Source organism: Taudactylus pleione, unplaced genomic scaffold, assembly GCF_031769625.1.
Source record: "Taudactylus pleione unplaced genomic scaffold, aTauple2 ptg000109l, whole genome shotgun sequence".
Classification (NCBI taxonomy): Eukaryota; Metazoa; Chordata; class Amphibia; order Anura; family Myobatrachidae; genus Taudactylus; species Taudactylus pleione.
This window is the reverse complement of record NW_028284511.1, coordinates 11,656,154-11,677,232: the sequence shown is the minus strand read 5'-3', so window position 1 is coordinate 11,677,232 and position 21,079 is coordinate 11,656,154. Positions and strand designations below refer to the sequence as shown.

General features: G+C 44.7%; 1 protein-coding gene across 2 annotated transcripts in view; it reads left to right on the top strand.

Moving 5' to 3' along the window:
- The window catches only part of PHRF1 (PHD and ring finger domains 1), a 94,344-nt gene that overhangs the window by 17,785 nt on the left and 55,480 nt on the right, over nucleotides 1–21,079 (top strand). For both annotated transcript variants that reach the window (XM_088471006.1, XM_088471007.1), the window contains exons 3-10: nucleotides 1,925–2,008; nucleotides 2,540–2,757; nucleotides 3,146–3,229; nucleotides 3,580–3,701; nucleotides 8,892–8,986; nucleotides 10,238–10,410; nucleotides 12,931–13,063; nucleotides 13,456–13,538. In XM_088471006.1, the coding sequence (XP_088327132.1) occupies nucleotides 1,925–2,008; nucleotides 2,540–2,757; nucleotides 3,146–3,229; nucleotides 3,580–3,701; nucleotides 8,892–8,986; nucleotides 10,238–10,410; nucleotides 12,931–13,063; nucleotides 13,456–13,538 (992 nt within the window). The remainder of the gene's footprint in view (nucleotides 1–1,924; nucleotides 2,009–2,539; nucleotides 2,758–3,145; nucleotides 3,230–3,579; nucleotides 3,702–8,891; nucleotides 8,987–10,237; nucleotides 10,411–12,930; nucleotides 13,064–13,455; nucleotides 13,539–21,079) is intronic.

Sequence of the window (21,079 nt, the reverse complement as noted above, 5' to 3'; positions counted from 1 at the left end):
TTTATAATATATATTTTTTTCCTGGGGAAAAAGACAACATCATGGCTCTTGTTGCACAATAAACTGAATTTGGCAAACTGGGGAAAGACCACTACAGATGCTATGAAATGTACGAGTATGATGTTTTAACTTTGTCTCATTTCAACTAGTGTTTTTATGTACCGTCTTTTTTTTACACTATTTGTATGTTCAATCCCTGTGGTGATACATCATTATTAGCTGGATATATATAGTGTGTGTGCGTGCTTATTTGTCTCACAGCCCTGTCATGTTTTTTTTGAATATACTAATTATTATCGGTTAATAGGATCTGTAGCTACACAGCTGCGTTTGATGTTGTTAATAATGTAGTACAAGCAAAGGAAGAGAGCTGCTGAATATGAGCATATTGGTGGTGGCTGAGGCACTTTATCATGGACAGCTTGTGATGTGGGTCTTGTTAATATCCCTGTTTTTTGTGTATTTCATTGGCCGATCATTTATTTGTTTACAGAAATCTCCAATATGGTTGTCTGTTATAATGAAGTCAGTCCTGTAGATATGACCGTAACAAAGGAGCAGAACAGAATCCTCTATAGCGGTGCATGTGCATTCAGTTTATTCTGCTGGGCCTAGATTCCCACTATACAGTACTTCCTGAGTTTGTATAGGAGCAGACGTTTGTATCCAACCAATGGAAGGAATTGGGCTGAGGGCCTGATTCAGACCCGGACGCTATTTGCGGCTGCTCGCTGGCTAAAAGGGGCCGGCTATTTAAATCATGTGCTCGCACTGCGTCACGTAAAGCCGCCCACTAAGTAATAGCGAGCAGCCGCACTATGCACTCGCACCTGTATAAAGTCGCCCCTTTGCCACTCGCAACACGCGTCCTCTCCGGCAGTTGTAGGATTAATCTGGAACATCGAGAGTAATCGACGCTGCTCGCAGCGCTTGTGGTAACCTTTTTCCCACAACATTGCGAGCAGTTCAGGCTAAAATACAACCCAGTCACGTGTGTAATGACGCTACTTTGCTAATTTTGCACACCCATTAAACGGTTGGGTACGCCTTCGTTCGAACATCCACACCCCCGTTTACAAGCACCTTCCCCTGTTACCACCCACAAACGGCACTATCTGTCACTCAATATAGAGGCCCGACTGCGGGCTATGGGCGAGCACTTTGCCATCGCAATGTGTAGTTCGCGCACGCGCATTGTGACATATGCATGCGCAGATTGTGTAAAATGGCTCAATGCGAGCGCAGCATAGCGTCCGGGTCTGAATCAGGCCCTGAGTGAGGTGGTTTCTTGCTAAAGGAGACATGCATTTGTGTGGTTAGTTTTGCAGTACAATAGAGGAAAAAAAAATATTTTGCAATACTATTTAAATGAGATAATGGATAGAGAGGGTTCTGCAATAGGACTCAAATTTTGCACCATTACAGATCTGAAGCAGATTATGCTCATCCAAGTGTTTTAATGTGCTGCATTTTGCACCTTCATTTCCACTTTCTAGATTTTCAGTATGGTTTCTAGGCTCACTTTGCCCAAAAAAGGTTTAACCTTGTATTCTAAGCACACTTAATAATTGTCCCATATGAGACTGCTTTCTTTATACACTATATAATGTAAGTAATTGAACAATGCACGTAGCATTTGTACTTAATACCGTAATCTGTAGCACATTGATTCTAGATCCAGGAAAACTCATATCACTGTATTTAGTTCTTCTAATTCCCTTTTTGATTTAAGAAAAAAAGAATCTGTTCTCCTATAATGAGCGCTGCATTAAACCACTACCTAATTTGAACCCTTTTACCACCACCGGAGCCTGTACTCTTCTGAAGTGTGCTACGGACTTCTGGATAAGCAGATACTAACCTACAAATATACTATAGTGTGCGCTATACTGTGTGGTCTCTAATATTGATGTTTATCCGGTAGAAAATGTTGGGGAATCTGATGAATCAGGGGATGAAGAGGAGGAGGACATGGACGAAGAAGATGGTGAGGAGGAAGATGGTTCTGGTGAGTGTCAAATAAACGCATCCGCTATCAAGCCACCATTTTTATCTGAGATTTTGTTCCCTTTGTGATTACTACCACTTTTGTAAGTTGTAGGTAGGTGGATTTGCAGCATGTAAGTTTGGACTTAGCGAGGGTGGCTTAGATGAAAGCAGACCACTTTTCTACTATTTTAAGCACAGATGGATATGCCTGGCGCTTATTCTCAATTATGTCAAGGTAAATTTTCACGTTAATTCTCCCTTATGCACAAGACAATGGCAGAACCAGCCTTGGTGAGTTAATTGACCAGTTCATTACTGCCTTTAGGCAGTTCAGCCAAATTTCTGGAGTATGAGCGGGAACCACCGATGGAACAGACACCATAGTTCATTTGGTTTGGATGAATTATTTGAATAATATGATTTTTAACTGGTTATCTCTGTGATGTGTGCAATAACTTCTCTCTGCTCATGACTGATGAGACATCACTGGCTTATGCTTCGTGGGTGATATTGTATGGGTATTAATAAAATTTGCTTTTTAATCTGTTAGATTCGGAGGAGGAGGATGATGATGAAGATGAGGAAGACATACCATTGGGAAGCTCCTACCCCACTCAGTCCTCAGCAGATTTGAATGAGGCTCTGAGCTCAGATGAGGAGAGAGAAAACTGTCCCATCTGTCTGAATGGTTTCAGAGACCAGGTTGTTGGTACCCCAGAAAACTGCAATCATTACTTCTGCCTGGACTGCATCGTCGAATGGTCAAAGGTTAGACTCGTTGTGTAAAGCCTCAGTGTTCTGTACATAATGTCAGACAATACTTTGTAAAATGTTAAGCCTCATGTTTGATGCATGATAAGATTCAATTAAAACCTATCTAGTGTGGTCCTTATTACCTCTTCAAGATGCGAAAATGGATCTTGCTTTCATACAGCTGGGGTTACTGTCTTTGCATAGAAACTTTCCCTCTATGTACAGAAAACACTATTTCCTAAATAGGTTTAAACAAGTTACTCTTAAGAAGTATAACATGCAAATACCATGTCCAGTTCTTCATTTGATAGTCATTGGATGAGTTTGACTTTCTATCTGCTACCTTCCTTACTAACCAGAAGGCCAAGAAAATCTCTTCCCAACTTCATTTATTTCCTCCTAGAATGCCAATTCATGCCCAGTGGACAGAATCACCTTCTCCTGCATTCACATCCGGGCACACTATGGTGGCGAGGTCATAAAAAAGGTAAGTGTGGTTATCCAACTGGGAAAGGCAGATTTGTATGTCCTGACTGTTGTAGATGTACTCCACCAAATGCTAGTGCTATACTTCTCTTAGCAACTAAAATGGTCATGCTCATATGTGAAATTGGGATGCTCGGTCTGTGGACATATAATGTACAGACTGTTGTTTTATAGGTAAAACACACAGCCATATTATGATCTTCATTGTTGGCTATAATATTGTTTGTCCATGAAAGTAAAAGGTGTATAAATGTGGTCCTCGATATGTGGGTATTACTTATATTGTTCATATTCTTTTTAAACTATTTAAGTAATGTAAAATACAGGTCTCTGATTTTCTGTGCTCGTCAGGTTCCTGTACAAAACAAAGCAGCGGAGACTGTGGTGATAGAAGATGAAATTACAAACTGTGAGGTCTGTGGGCGCAGTGACCGCGAGGACCGTCTGCTACTCTGTGATGGCTGTGATGCCGGGTAAGTGTCTGTGTCGCTTTGCTTTTACAGTGGAGGTGCTCGTCTTCATTGCTGTGTGTATGAGTAACTCTTTTTGGGGCAGAAATGAACTCTATTTACAGTGCCAGGTCAGTTGGATCTCTTCCATTTGTTCTCCTATCTCTAAACAAATACTGCTACATGTTCAGAAAGTTTATTCAAACAGAGGCTCAGTGTCATGTTTACATAATCCTCATTGCTCATTTATAAGGCGCCACAAAATCCCACGCCTAAATTGAGTGCGGGGGATGCCAGTAATTAGTCCCAAAACTGTAGGGGGTAAATTTACTAAGATTTGAGGTGACCATCTCAAGTGATTTTTTTTATTCCTTTTTTTTTTTCTTTTTCCTGTCTGCATATTTACTAAAGGCAAAGCCGGGTGAGTTAGAGAGAGAGATTTCTCTCATCTCACCCGTAAAACTCGGGTGAGATGACAATCTCGAATCAAATCACCATCTGGCCAAATCGGAAGTACTTTTCACCTAAAAATTAAATCTCATTGTGATTTGTGTGTGTTTATTTCTGTAAATGTTTAAAATAGAGTTCATTTAATTTAAAAAAAATGACGTGAGGTCCCTCCCCCTCCCCCCTCGGGCTTGCCAGCCAGTCCTGATTCTTAAAATTACAGGGAAAATAATGTGTAGGGTTCCACTGTAAATTTAAAAACCAGCAGCAGGGACAGAGCTGGTTTTACATATACGTAGAAAAAAAAATGACGTGAGGGCCCACGTATATTTAAAACCATCCCTGGATCCTTTCTAACCGGGGACTGATGCCATAGCCAGGGGTGCCCTTTCACCGGGCCACCCAGCCGCAGCATCAGCCCTGACCGTTAGTCAGCCCAGGCCAGGTATCCCTGGGGAGTTGGGGACCCCTCCAATAAATGGGTCACCCTCTCCAGGGCACCCCTGGCCTAGCCTGATAGCTCGGGGCTATCCCCGCCACTCCTGGGTGCTGGGTGGCGGGTTGATAGTGTTAGGTGTAGTGTAAAAATTTGAATTTTTGTCATTGTCTTTACAGTGGAACTACAGGTCCCAGCAAGCCTCCCCCGCATGCTGGTGCTTGGAGAACCACAAGTACCAGCATGCGGGGCATTAAGGGCCCACTGTAGTTCACCTGTAAAGAAATGGTTAATTAAACACACAACACACCGTGAAAATAAAGCTTTATTACATGCATACATACACACACCTGCTTACCTGCTGCCAGATGTTCAGGTCCCCTTCTCAACGTAAAGTATCCATTCGAAATACCTGAAAAAAAAGCCAATACTCACCCTTTTGTGCCTCGATGTTCTCCGCAGTAATCCTTTTAGGTGGCTGGACACTCTGTGACAACATGTATCCGCATGGTGTTACAGTATCGCGAATGACTTCAGTGTCCCGGCCGCCAGCCAATCAGCGGCGGCTTCCATTAGCAGCCGCTCATTGGCTGGGACCCACGTGGACTTAGCCAAAGAGCGGCTCCTCCACGTGGGTCCCAGCGAATGAGCAGCTGCTAATGTTAAGCCGCCACTGATTGGCTGGTGGCCGGGACACTGAAGTCATTCGCGATACTGTAACACCATGCGGATACATGTTACAGAGTGTCCGGGCACCCAAAAGGCTTACTGCGGAGTGGGGTGAGGGGTGCCTCACGTCACTTTTTTTTTTTAACAACATTTAACACACAAGCAGCCAACACAGATCTCACTGATATGTGCAGGCTGCTAGCTTGGGAGAGATTTGCAGAGAGAAAACACTGCAATCTCGGGTGAGTAATCTCCTGCAAAACGAGATACTCGGGAGAGATATCTCGTTCTGCTTCACCATCGGCAAACTCGTTTAGCCTCAAATCGCCTGTTGGTAAATTTGGTAAAATAAAAGGGATTAAATCACCCGAGTTTTGGCAAGTACCAGCGAGATAAATCGCTTTGAAAATCGAGACCATCTCAAATCTTAGTAAATTTACCTCTAGGATTATTTTAAAAAAAAAAATCATTTTTTTATTACATATTAGTAGCTCTGCTTTATAACAGTACAGGTTGAGTCTCCCATATCAAAATGCTTGGGACCCAGGATTATTCTGGATATTGGAAAATACCAGATTTTGGAATATGTGCTCATCATAATGAATTATCTTGGGAATGGGACCCAAATCTAAACAAAGAATGCATTTATGTTTTATATACACCTTATACACACAGCCTGCAGGTAATTTTATCGCGGGACCCCCCACATAGCACTCCGGTCTCTCTTGAGACCGCCCCGGCCCGGGGATCTGTGTACACAGTCGCCCTTTTGGAGGGTGCTGGCAGAGTGCGATCCTAAGGTGGCGGCCGCCATCTTGCAGGGGTTTGTTATGTGGCAGCACCCTGCCCATTCGAGCAGGGAGAGCTACAGGCTGCCTGCGGGAGTTTTCCCCCAACAAGGGGAAGTATTCTGCCACGGGAGAGTGGAGAATGGAGGAGGCGGAGCTTCCAATGTTGCATTCCCCCTAAAGCAGGGAATGCACAGTGGCCATTCCTCTGCAGAGACAGTGTGGAGGTGAGCTTCCCAAGTCACTTGTTTTACGTTCTTTCGGAGCAGTGCTGTATCCCGACTTTGCGAGGTCTCCCTTGGCTTCCTTGTCTGTGCCTTCAATTCTGGGGGTGGCCTTCGTCACCCCTCACTCCAGCTGTGTTTTTTTCTAGCATCAGACTTTGCACTGACCCTACCAAACTTGGTTTTAAAGGTCTGGATGGGGGTACCTCATCCATCGACTTTGTGGAACATTCAGTTGTTTGGCATGAAGGTCTCCGCGTAGGGACCATTCAGTGGTCCAGGGGGTAATTCTCCAGACTCGGAAGGGTTTCTCTACATACCTCCCATTTCTTGTTTGGTCCGCAGGCACTCATCACTCTCCATCGTAGAGGTGTTCTTCTCCTCCAGGTCCAATCCTTGGTCCTCCCTGATTGGCTCATTGTGTCCAGGGCCACGAGTCTCCTTGGCTGAGGTGCCGTGAAATAGCTTTTTTGGCTCCAGTGCCTTTGGTCACCGTTCACAACAGCTTGGGTGATCAATGGGCTCGAGCCCCAAGCCATCTTTTGGCTCTCTTGGACTGAGTCGGTTGGACAACAACATGGCGTTGGGGGAGGCTACCCTCAGTCTCTCCTGGGCAGAGACCTTTGTTCCAACTATCCCTTATATCGGTTGTGGGAACTTGGACAGCGGTCTCCCTCAGCGGCACCGCATTCTCCCAGATCAGTGGTTTCACCTTCCAGTGGTCTTCCGATCGTTCATTCGGACGTAGAGCCCTCCGCGGGGGGATCTCGCGGCCTCTCGACATGTTTGCAAGGCTCCAGAGTTTTGGGTGTATCTTCTGGGATCCGCAGTGGATACGTCACTATTCTGTGGAATGTTTCATCTAGAGCATGGGTTTCCGCTGACCCCACTGTTCCCTTAGGTTTCCAGACGCGTCGAGGCTTCCCGAGTGAGGGTAAATCCTAGGGGCTGGCTACGCTGGCCATTGTATGTGGCCGTTCTCCTGAGTTCGGTAGGTCCGTGGTGGCGTCTTCCATTTCAGACAAACCTGCTACAACAAGACCCGATATGTACAGGGGACCTTCCTCTTTCAGTTTTCACAAATTGACTTGGGTGACCGAGCGTGAGAAAGCTGCAGGTTTTTCTATCTCGGCGGTCCATACTCTGCGGCAAGCCCGTTTTCCATCTCGAGCTTACCTCAGGGCTTTGTTGCTCTAACACTTGTGGTGTATCCAATACAGGTTTTCGCCTGTGACTTTCTTTGCCTTCCTTCTGGTGGGTTTGAAGGCCGGTTGACGACTTAATTCTGCGACTATACAGGTTTCTGCCGGGTCATTTTCTTTCCAGCAGCAGTTGCTTTTTCTTCCGAGGCACCAAACCGTTTTTTACAGGGTGTGCTGCGTTTTGCCCACCGTTTTGTATGCAGATGGAGCCGTGGACTCTTATGCTAGTCCTATAGGCTCTTGCACAGGCTCCATTGGGGTCGTTGGGTTCAGTGGATCTTCCGTTAGTTGCTTGGAAGATGGTCTTCCTTATGGCTGTTGCCTTCCCTCAACCTAGTTCAAAATTTAGGGTTTGCAAGCCGCCTTTGCTCGTCTTGGTGCGGTTCTCCATACAGGTTTACGATTACAGTCGACACTGGTTTTGGCCTTGAACTTACACCAGGATATTGTCCTTCGGGTTCTTCCTCCTTTGGCGACTTCCCGGGACTGGGATGATCTGGCTCTGCTAGTTAGGCTGAGCTCTGCAGATTTCCTTGAACCCGCCGCACTGTTCTCTGCGGGTTCTTTATAACCGGTATGAACATTCTTGGTCGGCTACTCAGCAGACCCTTGCGTGGTGGATCAGCTCAGTCATTACTGACTTCTATTCTGATGTGGGACGACCGACACCGAACCGGGTGTTGACACTTTCCGCTAAGTTGGCGGGTATTTTATGGGCAACGTGACGCGGAACTTCAGCAGCACAGTTCCGTCGTGCGGCTATCTGGTCCTCTATTTCCCTCACGCTCAGTCGTGCGAGGTGTTTGGTTCTTGATCGGTCTTTTCCCCTACTTGGTTGTTCTAACAGTTTCATGGGGTTCCTGCTACTCGTCTCGGACTCTTTTAAAGAAGTACTGGAATTGTGGGATTGCAGGGGGAAGGAGCTTAAGTTTTAAATCTACAGTTTTTAATTTAGGTGCCAGCTCCAGCCCCAACCTACAATCCCATGGTCCAGTGTTCCCCAGCCTGCTTAAGATGAGAGGATTCAACGGTAAGTTGACCAAAAATCCTATTTCATCTAATTCAGAATATAATTTTTCAAATAAATCAGTTCTCTTTAGTTGATGTGTTATGAACTTGTGTATCTATTTTTAAAGATAAACTCGTGTTTACCTTGAGTAATTTAGAAGTTCTTCAATGCTAGTCCCACTTGGATGAATTCATTATAAAGTATTGAAATGCGTCAAAGATTTAGTAAGTTATTACTTGAAGAGAATTTACACTGTTGAAAGTATGTAATGGAGAGACTATGTTTTCATGAAGATCCTTTAATACTTACCGCATCATTGAATGCAGAGCATGACCAAGTGATTCAATTCAGATCTTGGTTTGGACACTCTTTTACAATATTCATTCATCCTATACATGCACATGGATGTATGAAATTAATTATTTGATGTTTGCTTTAGATACCACATGGAATGTCTGACTCCTGCTCTGAATGCTATTCCTGTGGATGAATGGTTCTGTCCAGAATGTGCTGCTGCTAATCGTCAGGAAGATGGTAATTATAAATGTATAGTCATGCTGCCACTTAAACACAGTTAAACTTTGCAATAGTTGTAGATGCTTAGGTAAAACGTCCGGCAGAGATGTAGTAGGAACATGGGGTCTATTGGGAAGAAAGCTGTTTGGAAATGTTTGTATCGTCCTTCTGTTTTCTGTGGCAAGTATACAAAATAGCCCCATTCTGTAGGCCATTACGAAAATCAGACCTCCCATCTAGTTACTAAGCACCTTCATGGTCTGTGACTGCTGGTCTGGTCCGCATACTGTCACTAGTTCCATAGTTTTAGTGGTAGATTTCATTAATAGGTTGTCAAATGCTTCTAATGCTGGCCATACACTGGACGATTGATCACACGATTTGGGTAGTTTCTACAGGTTGGACAGACCAATCATTTGAAAATAGTTGTATTTTGAGTCTTCTGCAACCTCCGATGCACGTCCCCGCCGTCGTCTAGTTGAATTGCAGATCAGATGGTTTTGCAGAGAGATCTCAACTGTTCGTGAACGAATTGACACACATTATGTGATGTGATTGATCAAATCGTATGGTCTTATGTGAAATAGTTGCATTTTAAATACAAATCGTCCTGTATCTGAAGGGAAGAATTTTCATGGGAAATCGTAAAACTGATCTGACCAACTTTTGAATCTCACCGTGAATGGCCACCTTTACACTGTAATTGTTTAATAGGTCACGCAAGGTACTTTTTGTACAGTGATGACCAGTTGCATACTATAGGTCTCCTAATTACAGAGCTTCCTGGGACGACTGGTCAGCTTTCACTAGTCCCAAGCACCTTGGCTAGAGAAACATTGGCTCAAAATTTTAGTTTCTGTAAGAAATGAAGCCACAATGAGTAAATGGATTTGATCGGAGGGTAATATTAATGGCAATATTAAAGATAAAATTATGATTACAGTTGCAATCAGTGCCCCGGGCCCCCCTCTCTCAGAGGGCCCCTCCAGCCGGAGCACACTGCTGTACTGTGCAGTTCCATGCATTTTCTAAAGGCTGGACGAGTGGGGGTGGGCCGGAAGGTGGATGGGGGTAGGCTGGCCGGGTGGCGAGTTAGCGCAGTTCTTACAAGAGTGAGAGGCCTGGATAAGTGGGGATGGGCCCCCCTCAGTTTTAGTCTTAATGTGGCCCTGAATATTCTTTAAATATACATATGGTGATACCCACTTTATAGCTTCACCTGGATTATTGGGATATCATCTTATTACGAGGTTTTTTTTGTCCACACAGGTCATGTGAGTGAGGAAGAAGTGGCAGGGTTGTTGGCCGACGTGGTTCCTACCACAAGCCGACTGAGGACCAATGTGGTGAGGACTCGTGCCATTGCTCGCACCAGACAAAGCGAGAGGGTGAGGGCCAATGTAAACCGGATCCGCACCACGGCACGCAATATCCAGGTTCGGGTAGGTATGGAGAATTGGTTTCTTGTTACGTGGCATGTTCTTTTTTTTTTTTTTTTTTTCACTTCTGCAATGTTATATACAGTCAGGTGCATAAATATTGGGACATTGACAGAATTTTCATATTTTGGCCTCTATTCACCACCACAATGGCTTTGAAATGAAACAAACAAGATGTGCTTTACTGCAGACTTTCAAATTTAATTTGAAGGTAATTACATCCAAATCAGGTGAACGGTGTAGGAATTACAACGGTTTCTATATGTGCCTCCCACTTTTTAAGAGGCCAAAAGTAATGGGACTATGAACTCAAAAGCTATTTCATGGACAGGTGTGGGCTATTCCCTCGTTATTTCATTATCAATTAAGCAGGTAAAAGGTCTGGAGTTGATTCTAGGTGTGACATTTGGAATCAGTTGCTGTCGACTCTCAATATGAGATCCAAAGAGCTGTCACTATCAGTGAAGCAAGCCATCATTAGGCTGAAAAATCAAAACAAACCCATCAGAGAGATAGCAAAAACATTAGGTGTGGCCAAATCAACTGTTTGGAACATTTTTAAAAAGAGAAAACGCACCGGAGAGCTCAGCAACACCAAAAGACCCGGAAGACCACGGAAAACGACTGTGGTGGATGACAGGAGAATTATTTCCCTGGTGAAGAAAAAACCCTTCACAACAGTTGGCCAAATCAAGAACACTCTCCAGGAGGTAGATGTATATGTGTCAAAGTCAACAATCAAGAGAAGACTTCACGAGTGAATATAGAGGGTTCACCACAAGATGTAAACCATAGGTGAGCCACAAAAACAGGAAGACCAGATTAGAATTTGCCAAACAACATCTAAAAAAGCCATTACAGTTCTGGAATAACATCCTATGGACAGATGAGACAAAGATCAACTTGTACCAGAGTAATGGGAAGAGAAGAGTATGGAGAAGGAAAGGAACTGCTCATGATCCAAAACATACCACCTCATCAGTGGAGCATGGTGGTGGTAGTGTCATGGTGTGGGCATGTATGGCTGCCAATGGAACTGGTTCCCTTGTATTTATTGATGATGTGACTGCTGACAAAAGCAGTAGAATGAATTCTGAAGTGTTTCGGGCAATATTATATGCTCATATTCAGTCAAATGCTTCAGAACTCATTGGACGGCGCTTCACAGTGCAGATGGACAATGACCCGAAGCATACTGCAAAACCAACCAAAGAGTTTTATTTAAGGCTAAAAAGTGGAATGTTATGCAATGGCCAAGTCAAGCCATTGACCTGAATCCGATTGAGCATGCATTTCACTTGATGCAGACAAAACTGAGGGGAAAATGCCCCAAGAACAAGCAGGAACTGAAGACATTTGCAGTAGAGGCCTGGCAGAGCATCACCAGGGATGAAATCCAGCGTCTGGTGATGTCTATGCGTTCCAGACTTCAGGCTGTAATTGCCTGCAAAGGATTTGCAACAAAGTATTAAAAAGTGAAAGTTAGATTTAGGATTGTTTAGTTTGTCCCATTACTTTTGGCCCCTTAAAAGTGTGAGGCACGTATAGAAACCGTTGTAATTCCTACACCGTTCACCTGATTTGGATGTAATTACCCTCTTCTCTTCTTCTTTTTTTCTCTCCAATAAGGATTTTACTCTAGTGAGCACCTCCACTGCCCGATATGTTTTGTTATGATGTGTGAACAGGGAATAGTGGTTATATGTCTGTATCTACATCTCATTTCTATTGGTCAGTGCGTCGAGTTTCCAGCCTCCCCACTTTCCCCTTTTTACTTACCCTCAAATTAATTCTGAAAGTCTGCAGTTAAAGCACATCTTGTTTGTGTCATTTCAAACCATTGTGGTGGTGAATAGAGGCCAAAATATGAAAATTCTGTCAATGTCCCAATATTTATGCACCTGACTATATGAATGGAGAGTAACAGCAAATTTACGTAATGGCTAAAGAAGGTGCTGCTTATGAGTTATGGTACCAGGTTTGAAAGCTAATTCATGAGAGAAGAGGAGATATAATGGAAAGAGCACCATAAGTTATTAAAAGTGATATAAGCCAGATTTTTTTAAAATAATTATTCACTGGAACCAATGGATATAAATTGCATTCTTAATAGCGAGGAAATGCATAGAAAGAGTGGATCTTGAAGCTTTTTCGAAAAACCTGTTTGCATATAGATGAGGCCCACATTTTGTGGGCTGGACAAATACGTATAATTTTGGCTGTCTTACCATTCTGAATCAGTGACATTACTGAGGAACTTTGACTTGTATTAATAATATAGAACCAATTCCTAGTATTTTCTCTTGTATTGTGGTTTACTCACAAAACGGCTGCTTCGTCTGAGTTCTATAAAAGATCCCAAAGATTTTCTTATGCTTTTACTGAATTTCTTTTTTTTTTATTTTATTCTTTTTGTGTGTCTATTAATTAGCTATAGAGACTCTGATAAATAGTGAGAGCTAAAATTGTTAACTTTTTTTAGTTTTCTGCTTTGGTTCTATAACATGTTCTATTTGTTATCAGAATGTTCCCAGGTACTTGATGTCATCTCTTCTCGATGAAACAATTGAAGCAGTTGTGGCTGGACTCAACACTGCTGTCTATCAACGAAACCTGGCGCCTCGTCTGGTCACTACCAGAAGGAGAAGGAAAGCTGGTTGGTGTCATGAAGGCTCACCAAGTTACAGTCACTATATGTTTGCTGTTTAAGGGGTCTATTTACTAAGCAGTGTTAGGAGATAAAGTAAATGGAGATAAGGTACCAGCCAGTTAGCGCCTAACTGCCATGTCACAGGCTGTGTTTGAAAAATGGCAGTTAGGAGCTGATTGGCTGGTACCTTATCTCCATTCACTTTATCTCCCAACAAAGCTTAGTAAATAGACTCTCTGTCTATTTCTAAAGAGACCTTATGTTAAACAAAATTTGAAAACCTTTTTTTCTTTATCAATAAATAACAACAGATTCTGGAAATAAACTCTGCACATAATTTCTCCTTTTCCATACATACACAGTATTCGTCATTTACTGTGGATTCCTGTTTTCATTAGGAAAGGCGACTAAAGGAAGCCGTGGTGTAGGAAAACGGCGCAGGCGACGATTTAAGAGACGAAAGGGACGCAAACAGAAAACGGTGAGTGTCTGATACTGTATATAGCAGCTGTGCGAAATACATGCAGTCCTTTTAATGGATGTACTCCTGGACTTTCTGTAATAAGTTTTTTAGGGGTCAATCATTCCTATATTGCACATATTTCATTCATTGCTGTGTGTGCTTTTATTAAAGAAACTGTCCATTAATATGATATAAATATATATCATAAGCAGAGTTCTTAGAAAAAAAATATATATATATTTTTATACATTCAGTATTTGGTTATTTTAATATCTCAGATGTAAAATAGGAAGTTAAAACATACTTTGCCATAAACCCTTATGATCAGACCCACAGCAGCAGTAGGAAGTTCTTAAATTATGTTGCTTTTAGGTTTTTCCATCAACAGTGTCTTTGTGTGGGGGTGATATCACACAGGGCCGGCTCAATACACGTTTGACCAGTGCAGTTGAACAGGGTTGCCACCCCATAGAGGGCGCACCCCTCCCAGCCATTCCCGATTTCAGCGGGACAGTTCCATTTTTTTTCGGGCACTGTCCCGCTGTTCCACCCGCGGGACGAAGTATCCTGCGGGGGGTTGGGATGTTGGGCACCTCACCGCCGCAGCGGTTCTGGCCCCGGAGAAGAGGAATGGTGCAAGGTATCCATTCAGTGCTGGAAGAGGACTGGGGGCAGCCCAGCTACTGACGTAGCTGGTACTGGCTCGCCCCTAGCCTGACTTTAACGGGAAGCGTGCCATACGGGCACGCCCCCAAAATAATGCCATTTAGGGTGACATGGCATATGATGATTAGGCCACACCCCCAAGTCCCATCCTGCACATGGCGCGGTTCCCCCTGGAGCCGGCCCTGTGATCACATTGAGACACTTTATTTTTCTTCAAAAGCAGAGAAATTTAAGTTTTGTTTTATTTATTGTTTTACTAGATTACCTGCATCTGCAGATCCAGGGTATAACATGCTTCTCATGCAGAGTGTGCATTTAGTAAGCTGCAGTTTACTTTTCTACAATGGCCTAGTGCAGCCCAAACTACAACTCCGTCCCCAACCTGCAGCTTACACATTTTACTACTTATATCCCATATGAGGGTGGTTCCCAAACTGTGCCGTGGCACCCTGGGGTACCTCAGGGCACATACAGGGGTGCCTCGGGTTGGTGGTCCAGTACCAAATAAAATACATTTTAGTCAGTGTGATGTGCAAAACCAGTGCTAATGGCTGCCAATCAAAAACTATGTGGACAAAAAGAAGTGCAGCCCTGTCGGCCCATTCAACCACCACATAACTAAACCTAAGGCTTATATGTCACCTAAGGGTGACATATAAGCACAATTTACTTAATTTTTGCTGAATTTCTCTATAAGAAACTTTTGGCCCAGGGGTGCCATGGAAAAATGCTGATACTCTAGGGCGCCTTGATTTCAAAAAAAGTTTTGGGAACTACTGCCAAAGGGATGCAATCGTGGAGCCGGCTGACATTATACCGATAGCCGGCTTCCCGACTGTCATATGCCAGTGAGGGTGAAATGACCGGCGTCTAGATGTAGACCCCGCTCATTTCACAGACGCCGGGAGACCGGTGCCCGGCATCCCGTTCGAAGAGATGCCGGGCGCAGCGGCATTGTAGCTGCATCCAAAACTACTTATACAGTACTATACTAGGCAGGGCTGTAACTAGGGGTGCGCATCAGGTGTGGCTGCACAGAGCACAGGGCTCTGTGGGTGGGGTATACGTTTATGAAGCCGGCGGACGGAATGCCGACCACCGGCTTCTAGACTACTTAATCCCTGCAAGGGTTAAGTGACAGGCGTCTAAATCTAGACGCCTGTCATTTTACCGAGATTGGCGGACAGCCGCTGGGGGAGGGTTAGGTTTAGGGCTCCCGAGGGGGGGACTTAGGTTAGGCACCCCCCCCGGGAGGTTAGGGTTAGGCTAGGGAGAGGGATGGTTAGAGTTAGGCACCCCTGGGGGTAGGTTAGGGTAAGGCACCCCCCCGGGGGACTTAGGTTTAGGCAGCGGGGAAGGGGGGAGTTAGGTTTAGTCACTTAGAGGGGGGATTAGGGTTAGGGGGATAGGTTAGGTTAGTTAATACTTACCTAGGGACGATCGGGATTTCCAGCGCTGCCGGGCTGCTGCGGCCGGCAGTATTACATACCGATTCCCTGCCAAATGACCATTATTTGTATATTTCTTTATCCTCCACTAGGGGGCACAGGGATCGCTCTGGGTATAGCCTGAGGAGGAGAGTCTGGGCACCAAACAGTTACTCATTTTCTTCCCAGCAGCTACCTGGCTCTCTCTCTACTATACCCCAGGACACAGGACAGCCAGTTTGAAGTTTGGTGTGGCACCTTTTCCATGGGGGGCTGCTTTTAAGTGGTCCCTCGGTTACTTATTTATTATTTTTACTGTATTACTGCGCTGTCTGTTCAAGGCGCTCACCGTGGGTATCAAGCAGGGACAGCGCGAGTCTCTCTCTCCGCTCCCCAAGCCGGCAGCCGGTCGCCTGGCAAGTAAGAGACCGGCTCCCTGCAAGCTATATCCCGCTGGTGTTGGAGACCACCGGCAGGGTGGGTGTAGTGACGGTCCAGTATGCTGCGCTGTACACTGGACCACCAGGGCAGCGTGTAACAGGGCACTGCTGCGGCACTGTATTCAAAGTCCCTGGGGGTTTTGTCATCTAAGGGGGAGGTAAGCACTGCCTGTTAGCCTCTTGCAACATGTTGATTGCACATCTCAGGTTTGCTTCTCTCCTAGAATGCTGGGCAGCCATTTTAAAACACATGGCTCACTCAGCTCTGGACAGCTTGGGCTACAGTCGACTACATACCTCGCTCTTAGCTGCTTGGTACTAATTTTATACTCCATCCTGCCCTCTCTGGCAGGATTGTTGAGCATTATAGCCTATTTATTCCGTGCACTGGATGTCCTGATTTCTCTGCTAGGGGCCACTTGGTACACCTCACAGGCCTTTGTGGTCCCTCCCTGGTTATGTTACTAAGTAGATTGTTTTTAGGTGCATTGCCACTCTTACAGTCTAACTAAAGTACACACCATTGCTTCTGGCTTGTGTGTGATATATACTTAGATTGCATTTAACAGGAGGGAGGTGAGCACTCTTGTGCCTCACACTTAGGGCCTGTATTAACCTTCTGTTTCCTCAGAAATCATAGAGAAATTATGTAACTTCAGTATGACTTAGGTTTTTATATAACAGTATGGATACCTTATAAGGGAAGGGAAGTTCTTGGTTTTATATGTATTTATGAGCTCTGTTTGTAAGTTTTCATGACTTTTTATTCTGTTTTATGTATTTATATATCATAATAATATGTTTGGTTATTATATATGATGCCAATTTTTTTTATTGTGAACCTTTTGCCTGGATATTGGGAATTATGGGTGGTCTTTGGTTGAATAGGGGGTTATTGGTGTTTCCAAATTGATCATTGATAGGGGGATAAATAGAGCTTCCTGTGCAATCCATACCACATACTGAGGAAGAATATATTGTCTGAAACACGTTGCTGGTGGGGGACTGTACATATGGCTGTTGAAGTGATTTCCTTTGTGACTGGTTCCATCTGAACTTCTACACCTTGCTGTCCTGGATTTAAGAAAGGTGTTTTTGCTTGTGGTCTACAGAGTTATCCATAAACCATCCAGTGACCATTTTTTGCTGTTTTTATATCTGCTGTTTTTGTGGAATAAATATCGTTTCATCAACCAGAATAAAAGGAGTGTTTGGTTGGTGAATCAATAACCAACGAACGTCGCAAGGGGTGTTGAGGTGAGATTTGTTCCATGAGACGAGTATATGAGTGAAAAGCTGATGAACAGAATGACATATATGAATGGTGTATAAAGAAACCTTTCAAGGAACGTCTGTTATTGCTATTCGGTGAGTGGGATCCGGGTCATAAGACCAGACGTGTGTTATAAGATCAAATCACCTGGCAAGACAATAACGTAACACTCTGTAAAAGAATACTTGAAAATGCTTGGGACATTATCTTTTATTGTTCTATTAAAGGTTGCACACTGGGAGAGACTGTTCGCTCCACTCTGACCTCCAGGGCCATTGTCCAGAACCCCTCTCACTGAAAGTGCGTGTTACAGGTCAGACGCCGGACTGCTTGTTCCAGCCCATCCTCATTCTCTGGGCGCTAGCAGGAACTCCAGGGTTTTCAGGTTCCACATGGGGTCGCTCCACTCCGTCATTGGCTAGAGGATTTAGAGCATTCTTTCATGCCTAAGAGGCCTATTTTCAAATTGCCATCCGAGTCAGTCACTAGCACTTCCTCGAGTTGACTATACAGGACAATCACTTCCAGTTTCTGGTTTCACCATTAGGAAAGGTCCACCGCCCCTCGTGTTTTCATGAGGATCAAGACCGTTATGGCAGCTCTCGCCCTGCTCTTCAGTGCTCAGTCACTGGAACTACGGATGAGTAATTACTTGGAAACTTTTCTCCTTGGGGGAGAGCTTTGCTGCATTCCAGGGTTCAGCGGGTATTCCTCCCTGCGGTTAGACTAAGGGTCTTCCAATTACCGTTCCCTCTATTCCGGCATCTCTACGAAGTGTTATTACACTCTTGCAGGCACATCTTTGGCTCTCCCTTTGACGGAGCGGGGTGGCTGCAGTTTTCTCAGTTTCATCCCCTTCCTCTTCATAGGGAAATTTGGGCCCTATGACATAGATCGTGTCTGCTTTTTATGACTCAAGCTATCATCCCTATTTTGTGCTAGCTAGAGGCGTCCCCTTTAGGATCCAGCACAGGAGTCCTTCTCAACACCGATGCATATCTTCTCTAGTGGAGGGCAGTAACCCATCTTTAGACCCTTAGGATCTGTGAATGGCTCTGGTGAGCCTGTTACCGATCTTCAGTCTGCTGCTCTGGATAGTCTTGAGAGATCCCTTCTGGTTCTATCACGCCTCCAGCATTGTCCTGTCCTGGTCTAGTCCGTAAGCGCAACACCTGTTGCTTACATAAGCCATCAGGGTGACGCTCTTAGTTGCAGTTTCATTACGATGGTTGGCCGCTTCCCTAGTTGGGAGGAGGGAATCTGTATGAATTACCGCCGGACACAAATCCCGACAGCGGCTGGCCGACACGGCTGAAAATCCCGATCGTCCCCAGGTAAGTATCAACTAACCTAACCTCCCTAACCCTCCTTAGGGGTGCCTAACCCTAAGTCCCCCCCGGGGACTGTCCACAGCGGCATTCGGCATCATTTCGATCAGGATGCCAGGCGCCGGTCTCCCGGCGTCTGTAAAATGACAGGCTTCTAGATTTAGGCCCCTGTCATTTAACCCTCGCCGGGATAAAGCAGTCGGGAATCCAGCTTCCCTACTGCATGCCGGGCGGAGTGTCCTCTTACAGCTCTGTAGGTGGCCTTCCTTCCCACTGTTCTCCCGGTGAGTGGGCTCTACATTCTGACACTTTTCATCGCCTTGTAATCTCTGGGACCTGATAAATATTGACATTATGATGCCTCCTATAACCACAGGTTACCGAGATACTGTTCCATCTCCAGAGTTTCAGGAACTCTCCTAATGGTCAATATGGTGGAAGTTTCGGCTCTTATTTGTCTTTCCTTCACTTTCCATGCTCCCACGGGTTGAATTTGGAAGGGAGCATGGTGATCCTCGTAGCTTGGCGACGGCGGCTGTATTATGCAGCTCTTTTTGCCTCTCAGTAGGCACTCCAATGCGCCTTCCTCTATGGTCTGTCCTTTGGTCTCCGGACTTGTACTTCCGTCAGATTCTGGACCGCCTCGCTTGGCCGGAGTGGTTCTTGACCTGTCTGAGAAGATGGGATGATTTTTCCTGAGGGCTCAGTTATACACTGCTGCATGTCTAGTAGACCACTTCGGTCAGAATTACTTCTCAAGTTAGAGGCTTCTTCCAGCTATCATGAGTCCTCTTTTTTTTTTTTTTTGAATGGGCCTGCAGCCCTCTTCCTGGAGATACCAGTCTCAGACCTGTCTGTTCGTTTATTTAAGGGCGTCCTCTAGGTGCAGCCACCATTTGTTCTTTCCATGTGGCTCCATCGAACTTCCCCTGGGTTCTTTGGTCTCCTCAGAAAGCTCCTCAGAGTCCTTAATTGTGGTGCACATTGCTGAGTCATTGCCTTTTTCTACATGCCATCTCTTGGCATGGCAGATGTTTGGAGCACCTTGTATTGTCGCTCCCTCTCTCTGATTTTATACTTGGATCGGACCGTTCTATGATCTTGCTTGGGTTCCTATCCAGGGTTGTGTCTCAGTTCGATTGAATTAGATTGGGGGAAGCTGGCGCTAATCTTTCGATTTGTATACTAATAAAGGCAAAGTTGTGACTTAAAATATGTTTGTCCTAACAACAGCTTAAATGCTCATGATAATTTAGGAATAACCATGAGGAGACTCTGTTGGTGGTAAATTGTGAAAGCAAAATTTTAATGTACTAGCATCGATTCACAACACTACATTTTTCTAACACAGGAACATGAAGGAAAGGGAGGGGATTAAAAAATGAGTAAAAATCAAAAAATCAAAATGATAAGAGTTGATAAAATGGTTTTAACCAAAAAAATAAATAAATAAAAATTATATAAGTTGAGAAAAAACTGAAGGTTGATTAAAAGTTGGAAAAAGTATTTTTGTAGTCCAAATGAAGTATTGATCCAAGTGAATGCCAGAGGAATTCCAATAGTGTTCTGATATGAATACGGATCCAAGTTAGTTTAAGATCAGTATCTTTTATCCCAATGCGTATTGTTATATATGAGTTTCTTATAGGGGGGAACCAGAGTGCAGTTGCAGATGTTTGCAGTAATCAGCTCTGCAGTAGCCGACAATATTGCCCAGCAGTGAAGGGGTGGTAAGGTTTGTCGGATGGCGTACACTTGCACAGCTGTCCGGCAGTGCAAGTGTAACGTCTCCTTTGTGGTTCAAAGAGGATACTGGTATTTTGGGGGTTTGCTGGTGAACAGCACTTGCGGCGGGTGTCCCGCTGGCAGGTGCCGCGATCCCGGAGTTTCCCGGCTAATACAGTCTACCTCTAGTAATGAATCACCTCTTACCTGTGCTCGCGGTAACCCAACCGTGGGTGCTTGTTTGCGGCTCCGTCCCTACACGCGGTCTGCTGGCTCTGGTGTTCCCTGGCAAATGATGAGAGGAGATGTATCAAACGCGTTTCAGCCAGCTCCGGTGGCCTTTTTCAAGGATATCTCTGTGTTCCGGTGTTGTGGTTAAAATAGCCGTGTAGGTTCCGGTCCTTGATTGTCAATTAATGTGTCTCAGTTCCCCTCCTACCTGAGATTGTGGTTCTGGCTTTCCGCATTCCAGATTCTTTGCCGGAGGACGCCTCTTGGGATAAGGGCTCTCCAGGAATTTTTTTCAGTGGACACAGCCAGAGATTGGTTTCTCTATGGTCCAGTAGGATTTTCACATAAACTGGCCGGTTGCTGAACAGATTGTTTTGCTGGCCCCTCTTGTTTATCCGCCACACACTGTGGCCGATATCCTGACCCTGTTGTGGTTTCTGCTGTTCGCACAAGGACAGTAGACCTTCTT